The sequence below is a fragment of the Drosophila mauritiana genome, chromosome 2L (assembly GCF_004382145.1).
Source record: "Drosophila mauritiana strain mau12 chromosome 2L, ASM438214v1, whole genome shotgun sequence".
In the NCBI taxonomy this organism is placed as follows: Eukaryota; Metazoa; Arthropoda; class Insecta; order Diptera; family Drosophilidae; genus Drosophila; species Drosophila mauritiana.
The window spans coordinates 10,412,232-10,427,859 of record NC_046667.1 but is presented as its reverse complement, the minus strand read 5'-3'; the positions used below and the strand labels follow the sequence as shown (position 1 = coordinate 10,427,859).

The 15,628-nt window shown below is 45.0% G+C and overlaps 4 protein-coding genes across 5 annotated transcripts; all 4 read right to left on the bottom strand.

Moving 5' to 3' along the window:
* Nucleotides 1-470: 470 nt before the first annotated feature.
* On the bottom strand, nucleotides 471-3,300 carry LOC117150718. Its single transcript, XM_033317735.1, has 2 exons — nucleotides 1,663-3,300; nucleotides 471-1,540 (listed from the first exon to the last, which is right to left on the bottom strand). The coding sequence occupies exons 1-2, from the start codon at nucleotides 2,852-2,854 to the stop codon at nucleotides 750-752; spliced, it is 1,983 nt and encodes a 660-aa protein (XP_033173626.1). The 5' UTR covers nucleotides 2,855-3,300; the 3' UTR covers nucleotides 471-749.
* A 1,494-nt stretch (nucleotides 3,301-4,794) lies between these two features.
* On the bottom strand, nucleotides 4,795-8,152 carry LOC117150480 (accessory gland protein Acp36DE). 2 transcript variants are annotated; one of them, XM_033317379.1, is made up of 6 exons: nucleotides 8,007-8,152; nucleotides 6,610-7,936; nucleotides 6,185-6,519; nucleotides 5,580-6,119; nucleotides 5,297-5,455; nucleotides 4,795-5,245 (listed from the first exon to the last, which is right to left on the bottom strand). In XM_033317379.1, exons 1-6 carry the CDS (start codon nucleotides 8,136-8,138, stop codon nucleotides 4,859-4,861), a joined length of 2,880 nt encoding a protein of 959 aa, XP_033173270.1. In that variant the 5' UTR covers nucleotides 8,139-8,152; the 3' UTR covers nucleotides 4,795-4,858. The 2 variants fall into 2 exon arrangements, with proteins under 2 accessions (XP_033173270.1, XP_033173269.1); XM_033317378.1 differs by having other exon boundaries at nucleotides 6,185-7,936.
* A 464-nt stretch (nucleotides 8,153-8,616) lies between these two features.
* On the bottom strand, nucleotides 8,617-10,619 carry LOC117150327 (lipase 3). Its single transcript, XM_033317166.1, has 5 exons — nucleotides 10,449-10,619; nucleotides 10,001-10,141; nucleotides 9,375-9,914; nucleotides 9,150-9,305; nucleotides 8,617-9,095 (listed from the first exon to the last, which is right to left on the bottom strand). The coding sequence occupies exons 1-5, from the start codon at nucleotides 10,602-10,604 to the stop codon at nucleotides 8,715-8,717; spliced, it is 1,374 nt and encodes a 457-aa protein (XP_033173057.1). The 5' UTR covers nucleotides 10,605-10,619; the 3' UTR covers nucleotides 8,617-8,714.
* A 489-nt stretch (nucleotides 10,620-11,108) lies between these two features.
* On the bottom strand, nucleotides 11,109-14,765 carry LOC117150326 (accessory gland protein Acp36DE). The gene is made up of 4 exons (XM_033317165.1): nucleotides 12,507-14,765; nucleotides 11,881-12,420; nucleotides 11,666-11,821; nucleotides 11,109-11,606 (listed from the first exon to the last, which is right to left on the bottom strand). Exons 1-4 carry the CDS (start codon nucleotides 14,763-14,765, stop codon nucleotides 11,229-11,231), a joined length of 3,333 nt encoding a protein of 1,110 aa, XP_033173056.1. The 3' UTR covers nucleotides 11,109-11,228.
* Between the last annotated feature and the right edge of the window lie 863 nt (nucleotides 14,766-15,628).

Sequence of the window (15,628 nt, the reverse complement as noted above, 5' to 3'; positions counted from 1 at the left end):
GGGTGTGAGGCGTGGGTGGGTGGCCAGTAGATCGCAATCCCATCATTAATTAAGCCCATGCCAGGAGGTGTTGATATTTCCTTCCAATCCCTCACTCCGGCTCCAGATACATTTTCCGATGCAGATATCTGGTTGCGGCAACATGTTGCTGGCCGGCATTTCGCCGTCAGCCCAGAAGTATGCAACGCAATGTGTGTGGGGAACTCATTAAAATGTTTGCGCTTGAGGATATTCCAAATGACACAAGGACAGATTTAAGTCCCCAAATTGGTTTCTGCTGCTTAAACGTTTCTATTGTGAAAATTCTGTATGTTAGCTTTAAAAAAAATTGAAGAAGCTGTATATACTTATATTGAAATGTTATGACTGCATTTAATCAGTGACTTCAAAGTCGTAGTTTTTTAGTAGTCAAATATATTTATTATGGAAATAAAAAAACGGAAGAATTGCATTTAAATTTTTGAGGCTTTTTTATTATTTATTATACTACTAAAAACATATAAAAAAAGTAGTTAGATCAAAAATAAATTGCAAATAACACACAGCGCAGCAGGACGTTGGTTTGGCCAGTTGGAACTCCAGACATCATGCTGTTTATTTTTGAAGTATTTTCCAAAGATCACGTACTGTAAAACTTCCTCCCGGCACCTTACTCATTTTACTAGTACGGTTGCGGCTTAACTTTACTTTTCATCGGATATCTCCCAGCCACTCACATCGCCAAGGGCGCCGCACTTTCAATCGCAAGATCACTCGAACAAGTCCGGTTGGCCGGGCAACCTGTGTGTATTCCGGCGGTGCATGCGTCCCTGCTCATGCTGATTCACCGACTTCAGATGGTTGACCGTAATGTTGCAGGCATCGCAGTAGAAGACGGCACTCGGATCGGTCAGGGATAGCGGATAAGCGGTGCCTTGGAGGAGCTGTGTGCCCAAGGGCCTTATCGGGGCCAGCGATCCGTTGCCGTTTATCCGGTACATGTGCGAGCCATCGGACGGGACCGTACCAATGCCCATTTCCATGCCCCCGGCGGACTCACCCCCATAGGCCATATGGACCCGTCTGCGGTGGCGTGCACCCGCCAGGTGCATGGCCATTTGGGACTCCGAGGTTATGCTCACGTCGCACAGCTCGCACATGGGGTACTTGATGTCCGTGCGCACCCAATTGCCCTCCCGATCGTAGAAGCCATCACTAAATGGCCTAATCTTGCGGCGTGCCGCCATTCGGTGACGCCGCCCAAAGTAGTGTTGCTGTGCATCCGACAACGAGGTCAGCTTCAGGTTGCACACCTTGCAGTAGAAGTTCGATTGGCCGATGGACCCGCCCATGGCGTCCGCATTCCGTCCAGCAAGGTTGGCGTAGCACTTACGCACCAGCCACGAGCTAATCCTGCGCTCATGGGCACGCGACGAGTAGTGATGAATGGCGCTCTGTGTCGACCGAATGACCATGTTACACAATGCACAGTAGTTCCAGCGGAAGAGCGACTGCAGGTCCTGTGGACCGGGTGGAGGTGCCTCCGACGGCAACGGAAAATCTAGAAGAGGAGTTCATTGTTATTCACTAGGGCTAATAGCAAGTTATATGTACAGCTTAGGTTATTTTAGTACTTAAATCAGTATTTTATAGTTGATATCAGGTTGCAGGGGTTTTTCTCACCTGGATTTTGTGGTTTTATCAGTGATTCCTGGCGTATGCGAGGCTCGACCATGGCCACACGACTCTGCAGGTGATTGGGTATAAGTCCGGGTACTGCTCCCTGCGCCTGCCCCTGTCCCTGTCCCAGCTTTGTTTGCAGGACAATCCGTTGATCTGCGAAGGCCGCCGTCTGATATTCGTAACCATTTTTCGGCTTATCAGACTCCTGGGCCATGTGACCATTGCTTATGTAGCCATTGAGTCCTTTATTTGGGGACTCCACCTGGTGGCTTTGATTTTGTATGAAGTAGTTTGGATCGCTGCTCATGACACTGGGAATATTCGGATCGGGTTGATGGCTAGTCAACGGTTGATGCAGCTGCTTGTTGAGCACATACTCTCCATTGCTATCCAAGCAAAGTTCGGCGACGTGGCGAGGCTTTTTCACAGCTGGTCTGGAAGCTGTCGGATAACCACTGATAGGATAACCATTGATAGGATATCCATTGATAGGAAAACCATTGATAGGTCGTATCTTATTGGCGACCATAGACTCGGCGTTCTCGCCCAGATAAAACTGTTGAAAATGGGTCGTGGAGAGGGCTTCACTTCCTGGCAAGCCACTCGATGAACTATCTGACACCCAGATGTCCGAGTAGCTCAGCGGACTAGGTTGCTGCTGATATAGACTGCCCATAAAGTGCGCTCTTATATTATCCGGTGATTCACTAGTCACAGCGGGCTCTCTGAAGGTGGCGAAGTCAGTGGCGTCATCCTGCCCGTTGGTGATATGTACCGAAGACTGAATCATCAGCATAGGAGGCGGACCCATGTTGGAGTTCGGTGACCAGTCCATGTCCATGATGGAACGCCCATGCATGGGACACGGAGGACGCTCTGGCAGAGGCAGCTTAAGGCCCATATTGTCTAGTGTTCCGGGGGGCACCAATTGCTGGAATCGCTTTTCCTCCTCCTTCAAATCTTCGTTGGTCCAGCCCGTTGGCGGCACATTCACCTGGTAGCGATGCACGGTCTGCTCGTCCGTCCGGCGCAGCTCCACGAGCACGACCATATGACCGGATGGGCAGCGGGGCTGCGGTTGTGGCATGGCGGAGGCCACGCGCACAATGTTCAGGGCGCACTGCTTGGCGATCTGCTCGTGGATGACGGGCACACGTCTTTGCGGATGCATGTTGAAGGCGTGGGACAACATGTCCTGCGGTGTGGCAACTTTTGTATTGGGGATAGCTTACGCACTGGCTGATGCCTCCTTTTTGGGGACTTGGCTGGGATTGGTTGTGGACCTGGTTTCTTAGTTAGCACATCTGGTCCGACTGCGTTGCTCCTTTAATGGCCTCTTTGACTCTGAGATATGCTGTCCTTTTTTTTTAGTTCTTGGGCTCGTCGATTTTCATGGAAAATAGAGAACTCTGGTCTTCGTTGAAATCAGAATGGTTTTTGGTACACTTGGGTCGCGCAAAATTCCTCGACCGCTTCTTATTTTTTGTGCTACTATTATAATACGAAATGTTGGAAAAACATTTGAATTTGTTGGGGTGTTTAAAATATGTGTGTTCGGTTTTTCCACCAGTCGAAAGCTACATAACAAAACGCAAGTATTCTCCGGTCTTGTCTACGATTTGGATAGAATTGTCAGAGCCAGTCGAGTTTTTCACTTGTCGTGTACGTACAGTGTTGCATCTTTCCTAATCCGTGTGGGAAAAGTTACAAAACGATAGAGTTGCCACCATCTCACTCAACCCTACTGGGTCTCAATACTAAATCCTCCAATTAACGGAAATTCAAGGAATAATATAAAACTCTTCATCATTTATTCAAGGGGAGACCTGACAAAACCTAAGCAGGTTTTCCCAGAAATTTAAATGCCGGATACTTCAAGGACGCGACCTCCTTCGATTCGGGCACAAAGGTTGTTCCCAAGAGTCCTCTTAACGCACACGCAAATTCCGGGAAATAAGTTGGCAGGGCTTTAAACATTCCCGGAAAATCCACGCATGTGAAATACAGAGGGAAAAGCTGCCGACTCGCATATACATATGTGACTGCCTGGGGACATTAAAATAATGTTTAGCTCGTGATTTGGCCGGCATATCCTTGGCATCAATTGTCAGCTCTCAGCCGGAGGGCAAGTTTATCGGGCGGGGCGGCGGTGCACCTGTGGGAAAGATTCGGGAGCGGGATAACATCGAGCCCCCCGCTGCCAACATCAATAACACTAATGGGAAAAGGATAAAGATAAGCATTAAATAACACACGTACGCCGGGCCTTTTGGGGCTTACAGTTGGGAATACCCCACCGAGAAGGGCCTACCGTTTGGCAGGCAGTGCTGCCAACTGAAAATGGCTATAAATAGCCAAAAACAATGTTCTTCGGTGGTGTTGGCTAAATTATTCTGTAATGGCTATTTATAATATATTCGGAACAAAATGTTAAAAGCATTAATTTATGTTTCTATCTTAATTTTATGACACTAATATTCTGGCTATATTTTTTTAGATTTTCATGTAATGCAGTGAATAAATTTAGTTTTTATCTATTTTCCAGATGGAATTTCTAGCTAATAAAGCGATAACAGCCACAGCCAGCTAAAAAGAAGCTATGTGGGCAGAGTTGCCCCAAATTTTGTGGGTGGACTGCGCCTCGAGGGCCACGTACGTGGAACAGTTAAGCGACACGTTCCACCTCCCCCTATGCCGCACACCCTTGGCCATCTTTTGTTTGCTCTGCGCATTTTTCACATTTCGCGTTTCCGCTTCCGCTTGTCGCCATTGTCGTGACTCCGCCGAAAGAAATGTGTCACACACGTGAGCAATTTAAAGCCATGGTCTTGGCTTTCTCGCGCCTCATTTCGATTGCAAACTTAATTTGAAAACTTGGCCTCGCGGCGTGTAAATATGCGTTCAGGATGCGAAATTTATGGCAGCGCTTGGGGCATGGGAAATGCAAATTTTCCTCACTGTTCGTAAGCATTGATTTCTTTCACTTGAGTGAGTGATGCTGATGGAAAGAGCCTAGAGCCACGAAATGGAACGGCAGATTCCCCCTATGGGACCTTTTTTATCAGTGGTTACACGAAATGTGGAATAAATTTCAGTATAATTTTCTATATGTATTTAATAGTTCCACTCATATTATAGTGACTATAGATTTTTATTCCAATTATTCGAGCCAATAAGGCTTAATGCCGAAATTGTTCTATCCACTGAGACTGGTTGACAAGTGCCGCAGGACGTGACTGTAGAGTAGAGGACGAACATCCTTGGAGAGCGTGAAGTCGAAGTGAGAGAAGCCTTCGAAATTGACCTTCCGGCTCTCGACGAGATTGGGCAGACGCTCCTGCAGCCGGAACACATCCGAGGAGGATCCCAGCCAGTCGCCTTCGCCGTGATGGAGCACAACTTTACTGGTCGTCTGCGAAAGATTGTAGGCTGGTGGCTCGCTGGACTCGTAGCGAACGCGATTCAGGACCGCTCCATGGTCGAAACGCTGGAAATTCAGGTCACCCTGCATCTGTGCATAGTGGTAGATCTGTTTGGCGGAGGCGCCTTGGGAGGCATGGGCAGCCACGATGGGAGTGAGGGTCTAAAGTGCATTGGTGGTAATGAAACCAAAGTAAACAATCTGCAGTCTTACCGTATTGAAGCTCTTCCAGTCGAACCCGCAGAGCACAAAGTCAAAGATGGCGCAGATGCTGCTGCCAAGCTCCGAGCCGGAGCAAATGTGCTGACGGAACTGCTGGATGAGCTTCGTTTTCGCTGAGATCTCGTAGCCGCCTAGGAGGTTCAAAAGCATCTATAAAGATAGGCGGAATAAGTATATCACCAAAAATTTACCAAAGTTATTATCATATTTAAAATAATCAGATAATCCTAATGACAGTGAAATAATAAATTCCCAAACAAGATCTTTTACTCACCGAATACTTTCCCTTGAACATTCCGAGGAACTTTAGCACTGGACTGCGGTTTTCCTGCAAATAAACCGTTGGAGAAAGTGCCTGCATTAGATTCACCTTCTGTGCATAATGGGGTCTTTCACTGCACATCACGAAGAAAACGGTGGAGCCCTGCGAATGGCCAATGTATTGGATCTTTGGCTTGTGGGTGTGACTCAGAATATGATCGATGGCAGCGGGCACATCAAACTTGCCGATCTCGTGGAAGGAGAAGTCCCAGTACTTATTCGGCTTCAGGCGTCTATTCAAATTCTCGCGGGAGTATTTGTTACCACGGGTATTCAGCATCCAGACGTCGTAACCCTTACGGTAAAGGATATATGCCAGTCCATCCTTGGGCCCAAGTTCCACCCAAGAAGCTGAGCTGGCCATTAGGCCGTGGACTAATAAAACTGGTTCAGCACCAGGACGCGGAATACGATGCAAACAAAGCCTGTAGCCGTCTTCGGAGGTTACGTAATTGGTCTCAGATGGATAGCCGTACTTCTCAATCAGGTCAACCTATTGGATTTGTTAAAAAGGGGTTCGAAGCGATTGGAATCAAAGGAATAGATGTTTCAACTTACAGTTGTCAGCTTAGAATTATCCAAGATGTCCTCCTGGGTAAGGTAATTTGGTGTTTTGAATACTTTGTACTCATGCGTAACCACATTGATTCGATTTTTTTTCGTCTGTATATTGGGTTCAGGCAAATTGTCCTGATATGTGGAAGGCCCCTGAATGTGTAGTAGCAACTCTGATGGGGACTGTGACTCTAAAGCCTTTGTGCCTAACTGAGGCCTTATCTGTAATTGCGATTGGGACTGAGATCCTAAAGACTGGGAATTAAGCTGTGACTGCGATTGGGATTGTGATCCTGAAAACTGGGAATCACGCTGTGACTGTGATTGGGACTGGGATCCTAAAGACTGGGAATTAAGCTGTGACTGCGATTGGGATTGTGATCCTGAAAACTGGGAATCACGCTGTGACTGTGATTGGGACTGGGATCCTAAAGACCGGAACTTGGCCTGTGATTGCAATTGGGACTGTGATTCTGAAGACTGGGAATTAAACTGTGACTGCGACTGAGACTGTGGACCAGATAATTGTGAGCCTAACTGTGACTGCAGCTGGGACTGTGATCCAGTTGATTCAGAGCCTAACTGTGACTGCAGCTGGGACTGTGAGGCATCAGAGTCTGAATCTATTTGTGATTGCAATTGGGACTGTGATCTAGATGATTGAGGGTTTATCTGTGACTGCAATTGGGATTGTGATCCTCTTTTCTGTGATTGCGATTGGGATTGTGATTCAGATGATTGAGGGTTTATCTGTGACTGCAACTGGGACTGTGAATCTGACTGCAACTGAGACTGGGACTGTGATCCAGATGATTGAGCGTTTGACTGTGACTGCAGTTGGGACTGTGATCCCGAAGACTGTGAATTTTGCTGCGATTGTAATTGAGAAAATGGCCATGATTGCTGTGATGCTAATTGGGACTGTGATGGTAATAGGATTGGGGTTGCTGGTGTTACCATTAGAGACGGAACAAATTTTAAAATATTTAGTGTCTCTTGTTTCTTTATCTGTCTTTTCAATTCGGCAATTTTGCGCTCCTTATCTGATTTGTACTGATACAACTTTAGTATTTGATCAATGCTAATACTGGAGTTCGACTTTATCTGTTGGGATGGAGCCAATATATAAACATTGGGAATTGCGCTATCAGGTGAAATTTGGCGTTTACGTTTTGGCGGACTCGGAATTACGTAACGAAGATTTGGGTCCTGCTGAACTGGCCCCTTCTGAGAAGGAAGTAGTACTAACTGAGGCCGGGGTTTTGGTATCGAATCTAAGATTACAATTGGTTGATCGGATGGTCGGGGCCTCAACTGACTAATAGGGACCAGCTGGAACTCAGACTGTTGTTTAAGTTCATCTAACTGTGACTGTAGTTGAGCCTCTAACTGCGACTGGGACTGTAAATCAGACTGTAACAGTGATTGTATCTTTTGCAACTGGGACTGTAACTGAGCCTGTGACTGTGCCTGTGCCTGTGACTGGGCCTGCGCTTGTGCCTGCGACTGTGACTGTTCCTGTGCCTGTGACTGTAACTGCCTCTGAATTAAGTTCTGTGATTGATCGGCAATCTCGATGGGGCGATATTGTGGCTGTAGAAGCATCCCTTCATCCATAAGGCTTATAATATTATTAGGTGGTTGCCCTTCACTTAGAGAAGCACCAGATGGCGGAATCTGCGCCACTAGCTGATTTTGTGATTGGGATTGCGACTGTTCAAAAATATCCGGATTTTGATCGCTTGCTCCATTTTCCTAATATTAAAACATTGGATTGTGCAGATGCTTTAGGTGCTTATGAGCTGCTTTGCATTCTTGAGTTTACCTGTAGCTGCGACTGAGACTGTGACTGTTCATCCAAGGGATTCGCATATGGGATCCATCGCTGAGAGTTGCTGGGTACCACAGTACCGAGTAAAAAGAACACACAGGCCGGAAGACTTAATACGATAGTCATTTCGTTGCTAAACTTAGTTTCGACAGCGAAGGAATCGTTCGTTTATATAGGTTAAAAGATACAACACCTTGAAATTAAAATATCCATGCTTGGAGTGGATAACAAAATTAACATACCGATGTTGCATCACTACAATACAGTTTTCCAAAGGTTGTTAGTGGAATAACCTTGAAAAATTCTTATAATTCTGGCGTAAATATATATCCCTAAAAAGACAACAAGAAATAATTTCGTAATATAAATTGACTACTTAAGCCTTTTTGGATCAGAAGTATTGTAAGAATTAGAGGTCTGCCCATAGGCAGAGGTTTACTCTTAAATGAACTCAGACCCTTATTATATTATTAAAATCTCTAAAACAATGTGTGGAATCTATTCTCGTCAGATTATTGATTCCCCCCTCTTCGAAGAACTCTCATTTCTTAGCAATTCCTGAAACATGTGTCTACATATATTATTTTAAATATAATTATTATCCTTTCTTTATCTTTATTTTTGTATTCATCATATTCTGTGCTAAGCAAAGCAGCTTATATTTCAGTTGTAAGCTAATAGTACAATTTGTTATCTAAGCTTTTAACGATTAGAACCACACAGACCGATTACGCGATCGTAGACCAAGGATCGAACGTTCTTGGAGATCGTGAAGTCGAAGTGCGAGAATCCTTCGAAGCGAATGTTCCTGTTTTCTATGCAGTTGGGCAGGTCACGCTCCAGTCGAAGGACATCCGATTCCGATCCCAACCAGTCGCCATCTCCGCGGTGAAGGGCCACCTTGCCCATTGCCAAGGAAAGGTTGTAAGTTGGGGGGAATATGGACTTGTAGCGTAGCTTATTCAGAATAAGCCCGTAGTCGTACTTTTGGAACTCAGACTTGCCCTGCATTTGGGCGAAATGATAGATCTGTTTGGCGGAGCTTCCCTGCGAGGCGTGACCTTCCAAAATGGGCGATAGCGTCTACAAAAAATTAACATTAACCCGTGAAATCCAAATTATTGATCAATTTCCCACCATATTGAAGCTGTTGATGTTGAATCCGCACACCACAAATTCAAAGATGGCACAGATGCGGCTGGGGATAAGTTTGTTGCAGATGTGGTTACGGAACATGTCAACGATCTTGTTCTTCAGAGAGATCTTGTGGCCGCCTAGGAGATTCAACAACATCTTTTGAAAGAAATGAAGAACATAAAATATATGTACATATATAAGATTTTAGAAATCTCCAGCACTCACTGTGAAGCCACCCGAAAAAAGTTTCATAAACTTCAGGGCCGGACTGCGTGTTCCTTCCATATAAACTGATGGCGAGAGGGACTGCATCAATGAGATCTTGCCTGCATAGTCAGGCCTTTCACTGCACATCACAAAGAAGGCCGTGGATCCCTGCGAGTGACCAATGTACTGGATGCTCGGCATTTTGGTCTGCAGCAGGATCAAGTCGATTGCAGCGGGTAGATCGTACTGCCCGATCTCGTGGAAAGAGAAGTCCCAGAAGACCTTGTCGCTCTCCCGACCGGCCAGACGCTCCTCCGAGTAGACGTTACCTCTGGTGTTCAACATCCAGACGTCGTACCCGCTTTGGGACAGGATGTAGGCCAGACCCTGGGATGGACCGAACTGCACCCAGGTGGCCGAGCTGGCCATTAGACCATGTACCAATAGGACGGGTGTGGCTCCAGAACGCGGAATTCGATGCAGGCAGAGCTTGTAGCCGTCGGCAGTGAATGCGTAATGGGTCTCTGCTTGATGTCCATATTTGGAGATCAGTTTGGGCTGTCATACGATTGAAAAATGTATAGAACCTTCAATATAGTAACTGTATGCTGTCCACATGGAATCTCTTAAGTGGAATGGCTCACCGTGTCCAGCTTGGCGTCAATCTCGATGTCTATCTCCGCAATGTATTGTTGGTAACTAGCTTGCTGACACTGTAAACATGATCTTGGTTCAGGCTGTGATTGAATTTGAGCTTGACTTTGTGATTGTGACGTCCCTTGACTCTGAAATGTGCAATTACGCTTGATTAGGCTTCCGATTGAGAGTTTGTGATTATAGTTGATTGAGCCATTCCTTGCAATAAATCTTGCGACTGTGATTGAGCTTACCCTTGACGGCAAGCATGGGTTTTTGTTAGTGGTTGTTCTAACGCTTTAACTGCTAGAACTAGGTGGAGTGTTCTAGTGGTTCAATATGTCGTGCTACTCATCTAACTGTGGGAATCGTTAGCTGATACTCCAAATTCCAAATTCGTTCTAAGATCTTTCTAGGTACAACTGATCTTAGCTGCTTTGCACTCTCTGTGTTTACCTGAATCTGTGATTGTGACTGCAACTGTGCCTGCTCATCCAATCCCTGATTTTCATCTAGAGAATATGCATATGGAACCCATTTCTGAGTCTTAGTGGGTACCACAATACCCAGTAAAAATATTGAACAGATCGCAATATTAAATGCGATTTCCATTTCGTTCCCTTTTTGTCTACTCTCGAAGGCAGAAATGAAATCGAACTCTTTTATAGCGTTAATGAAAGAATACCCTGAAATTAAAATATCCATGCTTGGAGTGAATAACTAGATTAACATATCGATCGAGCATTACTAAAGGAATATTTAACATAGGGCAACCTTGATCAAGGTTTTTTTGAAAGCGTTAAATAATTTTCAAATTCCGTAGTTTCTGTCAATAAATACATTTTTTGTATTCAAACAACAAGATGGAAAGATATCGTAACTTTTTAAAGGAGCTTGAATTACAGGTTAATCATAATTAATTGTAAAAGAAAAACTAAGTACAATAACGTTCGTTATGCTTTAGTATTTTTTTAAATACGTAAACTTTTGTTTTTGGCGTGGATTCACCATAAACACTGGCGACTTTTGTCGGTTTATTCATTTTCTATATATCCGATTTCAAATTAAAAGTCTTACTTTATTACACCTGGGAAAATTGTGAAATATTTGTATATATTCAATTTCCCTTAATAAAAATCATATTTATTTCAGAGCCTTTAGGTAAAGACAATTTCACATCTGTGCCAAGCAAATCTATTAATTGCTTTGCTTATATTTCATTCGTAAGCTAAAAGTTCAATTAGAACCACACAGACTGATTACGCGATCGTAGACCAAGGATCGAACATCCTTCGAGATCGTGAAGTCGAAGTGTGAGAATCCTTCGAAGCGAATGTTCCTGTTTTCTATGCAGTTGGGCAGGTCACGCTCCAGTCGAAGGACATCCGATTCCGATCCCAACCAGTCACCATCTCCGCGGTGAAGGGCCACCTTGCCCATTGCCAAGGAAAGGTTGTAAGTTGGGGGGAATATGGACTTGTAGCGCAGCTTATTCAGAATAAGCCCGTAGTCGTACTTTTGGAACTCAGACTTGCCCTGCATTTGGGCGAAATGATAGATCTGTTTGGCGGAGCTTCCCTGCGAGGCGTGACCTTCCAAAATGGGCGATAGTGTCTACAAAAGAAGGTAACAATCTTAACCCATGAAAATCAAATCAGTGACATGTTTTTTACCATATTGAAACTGTTGAAGTTAAATCCGCAGACCACAAATTCAAAGATGGCACAGATGCGACTGGGGATAAGTTTGTTGCAGATGTGGTTGCGAAACAGTTCAACGATCCGGTTATTCAGGGAGATCTTGTGCCCGCCGAGGAGATTCAGCAGCATCTATAATATTAAATATATATCGAACAATGTAATACAGTTTTATAATCTTCTGTACTTACTGTGAAGCCACCCTGAAGGACTTTCATAAACTTGAGGGCCGGACTGCGTGTTTCTTCCATATAAACTGATGGCGAGAGGGACTGCATCAATGAGATCTTGCCTGCATAGTCAGGCCTTTCACTGCACATCACAAAGAAGGCCGTGGATCCCTGCGAGTGACCAATGTACTGGATGCTCGGCATTTTGGTCTGCAGCAGGATCAAGTCGATTGCAGCGGGTAGATCGTACTGCCCGATCTCGTGGAAAGAGAAGTCCCAGAAGACCTTGTCGCTCTCCCGACCGGCCAGGCGCTCCTCCGAGTAGACGTTACCTCTGGTGTTCAACATCCAGACGTCGTACCCGCTTTGGGACAGGATGTAGGCCAGACCCTGCGATGGACCGAACTGCACCCAGGTGGCCGAGCTGGCCATCAGGCCATGGACCAACAGGACGGGTGTGGCTCCAGAACGCGGAATTCGATGCAGGCAGAGCTTGTAGCCGTCGGCAGTGAATGCGTAATGGGTCTCTGCTTGATGTCCATATTTGGAGATCAGTTTGGGCTGTCATACGATTGAAAAATGTATAGAACCTTCAATATAGTAACTGTATGCTGTCCACATGGAATCTCTTAAGTGGAATGGCTCACCGTGTCCAGCTTGGCGTCAATCTCGATGTCCACCTCCGCAATGTATTGTGGGTAAGTAGCTTGCTGACACTGTAAACATGACCTTGGTTTAGGTTGTGAGTAACTATCATCATCATATTTGGGTCCCTGCAAACGATCTCTTGATTGATCTTGGTCTTCACGTTGTGATTGTAACTGCCCTTGCCTCTCATTGGGAGCTTGAGATATAGCGGGCCCTTGCGATTGTGATTGAGCTTGCTCCTGGATTTGAGCATGGGCTTGAGTTAGTGATTGTGCAAGCGCATCAACTTCCTGAGCTTGGGATTGCTGTTGCGATTGCGTTAGTGATGGGCCTGAGGCTTGAGTCTGTGATTGAAGTTGCTCTTGTACTTCAGCTTGGGCTTTATGTAGTGATTGGTCCAAATCGGTGTCTTTCGCTTCATCCCCAGCTTGATCGCCTAATTGATCATCAGATTGAAGTTGTTCGTGCTGCGGTGATTGAGCTTGAGATTGCGATTGATATTGCTGATGCGGCGCTTGCCCCAAAGCTGAAAGACCTATAGCACGATCATCTGATTGGGCTTGAGGTTGCCGCTGAAGTTTACTATTCGTTTGTTCTTGTGATTGGGATTGAGCTCGTGTCGGTGATTGGTCTAAAGCGGTATCTTGATCTCGATCCTCTGGTTGAGAGAGTGGAGTTTCTTGTGCTTGAGTCTGAGATTGATATTGAACATGAGCTTCTTCCAGAGCCTGATCGAGAGTCTGAGCTTGTGTTTGAGCTTGAGCCGTGAATTGATCGTTTTTGTGTGACAGAAGTTGCTTTAGTATTTCACTTTGGGCTTGATGAAGTGATTGATCTATGGGATCTTCCTTTGCTTGATCGACTGGTTCAACAAGCGATTGTTGCGTTGGTTGAGACAGTGATACTCCTTGTGATTGAGACTGAGATTGATATTGAACATGTGCATCCTCCAGAGCCTGATCGAGAACTTGAGCTTGCGTTTGAACTTGAGCCTTTAATTGGCCGTTAGTCTGTGAATTAACTTGGTTTAGTATTTCAGATTGCGCTTGATGAAGTGATTGGTCTATGGGATCTTCTTGTGCTTCATCCTCTGCTTGAACCAGCGATTGTTGTGATGAGGATTGAGGCAGTCCCTCTTCTTTTAGAGTCTGCGATTGATCTTGAGCTTGGGACTGTTCTTGAGCCTGAGATTCAGCTTGGTCTTGATACTCTGCTATATCTCGATTAATAGCCTCAGCTTGTGATTGAACTTGATCCTGCGATTGGGATTGGCCTTCCGTTTGCGCCAGACTTTGTCTAATACCTTCAGCTTCATCTAGAATCTGTGATCGAGCCTGGTCTTGCTTTCGACCTTCCTCTTCAATTGGTGGTACTAGAGCTATGTTTCCAGACAGTCCTCCTTCAGCTTCAGCTTCTGCACTTTCTGGCTCATTGGCGTCTGTTTGTGGTAAAGTTTGAATATACGGAAAAATTTGTTGTCGTAATTTAGCTCCAGCTTGATTCCGTGATTGTTGAATCTGGGCCTGTTGCTGCGATTGAGCCGGTCCTCGTTCTTGCGATTGGAATTGTTCTTGGACTTTAGTTCTGGCGGTTTGGATTTGTTGCTGTGATTGATCCAGCCCTAGACCTTGAGCCTGCGATTGTGATTGAGATTGCCTTTGGATTTGAAGCTTCGCTTCTTCAAGCGCTCGGCTAAACGATTGGGCCTGTGCTTCAGATTCAAACTTTGATTCAGTTTGCCTTTGATCTAGTGCATTTTGGATAAGTTTGATGTTCAACTCCTGCATTTCGGATGGAGGTGTTTCCGGATTAATGGTTTTTCCTATTTCAGATCGGGAAAAATTTCGAAATAGCTGTTCGAGTGTAATACCCGGATTGTATACTTGTTCTGTATCGCGATCTACAACAAAATATTTCACGTCATTCATAACCTTTGGGGCCGGTCTGTGTGTGTTGGCAAAAATTAGAATATTGGGAATGTTGGGCTTATTGCTTGAGTTACTTCCCAGGACTATTGGGTGAAGCTTGAACACCAGACCGTTGTTTTTTACAATGGATTCCCTTTGCAAGCGCACCTTTTGCTCATCTTCTGTTAAATCTGCATCGCCATAGATGTCCAATATGCTCTCAACCGCAGGAAGGATCGGGGGGCTTATAATATTGTTCAATTCATTGTTTATATCAATAAATCCCTCGCTGGGTTCCACTCGAAATATCGCCAAAAGCGCGACGAATGCGTAAATCAATCCTAACTGCATTCTGAAACTACTTTGAGCAGCGAATCCGACAGGAACCTTTTATAGGCTCGCAAATGAAATGCCATGAAATTGATAACACATGGATTAAAGCGATTTTAAATGGATTATCTCTCGATGTTACATCACAAGTGGCAAATGAGTTGGGACATCAAGAATGATGGGTTTCTTCAAAATCCATTTTATTGTTAAAACTCAAGGATTTGTTCTTGAATTAGTGTTTTTTTTTAACTTAGCTTCCCAGTTACAAACACAAGATTTAGCTCAAGTGTGTGGTTTTTGCCTTTAATCCGCCTGCTTTGTCATTCAATCGAACTTAAACAACTAATTATGTTAAGTAGGTGCTTAAGGATTCACTTGATTTTTTTATTACCATCTAAAATCAGAAATAGTGGAAAGTGTATTTTAAAGAACAATAGAGAATTTAAGGCGCTTTATTTTGGTTAAGGTTACTGCACTTTTGCCAATCTAATTGCACAAGTGCACGAGGCGCAACCGTTATTATCCTTGGTCCTTGTTTCGTCCTTGTTCCGGTGGCGTTGGCAAATTCACGCCACTCGCTTGTTTGCGCAAATTTGATTATCAAAATACCCAAGGAGAGTGCAGCCGTGGTCGGAAAAGTCGGGAAAGAAGTCGCGAAAGGAAGAAGGATAATGCCATGTCGCCGCATTAGCGCCTCTGGTGGGTCGGGTTGGGCGTGGTCGTCGTCCCGTGAAACAAGCTCGAAATTGAGTTTGCCTAGTGTCCTTGCGCCCCTTTAATGCCACCCCCATCCTGTCCGCCACCACTAGCCCTTTTGCCTGCTGGGCTGATTAAAGCTCCATGCCAACTTGCGGTGATTTGCTCTTTTTTCTGGCACATCATTT

Coding starts and splice junctions, on each gene's coding strand:
- LOC117150480 (XM_033317378.1), bottom strand. CDS start 8,138: ATGACTATCGTATTAAGTCTTCCGGCCTGTGTGTTCTTTTTACTCGGT. Junction 7,937..8,006: donor AGTCTCAGTCGCAGCTACAG/GTAAACTCAAGA, acceptor TTTTAATATTAG/GAAAATGGAGCAAGCGATCA. Junction 5,246..5,296: donor ACTGGAAGAGCTTCAATACG/GTAAGACTGCAG, acceptor AATGCACTTTAG/ACCCTCACTCCCATCGTGGC.
- LOC117150718 (XM_033317735.1), bottom strand. CDS start 2,854: ATGTTGTCCCACGCCTTCAACATGCATCCGCAAAGACGTGTGCCCGTC. Junction 1,541..1,662: donor GATAAAACCACAAAATCCAG/GTGAGAAAAACC, acceptor CTCCTCTTCTAG/ATTTTCCGTTGCCGTCGGAG.
- LOC117150327 (XM_033317166.1), bottom strand. CDS start 10,604: ATGGAAATCGCATTTAATATTGCGATCTGTTCAATATTTTTACTGGGT. Junction 10,142..10,448: donor AGTCACAATCACAGATTCAG/GTAAACACAGAG, acceptor TGCACATTTCAG/AGTCAAGGGACGTCACAATC. Junction 9,915..10,000: donor TTGACGCCAAGCTGGACACG/GTGAGCCATTCC, acceptor ATCGTATGACAG/CCCAAACTGATCTCCAAATA.
- LOC117150326 (XM_033317165.1), bottom strand. CDS start 14,765: ATGCAGTTAGGATTGATTTACGCATTCGTCGCGCTTTTGGCGATATTT. Junction 11,822..11,880: donor TCCTTCAGGGTGGCTTCACA/GTAAGTACAGAA, acceptor TTAATATTATAG/ATGCTGCTGAATCTCCTCGG. Junction 11,607..11,665: donor ACTTCAACAGTTTCAATATG/GTAAAAAACATG, acceptor CTTCTTTTGTAG/ACACTATCGCCCATTTTGGA.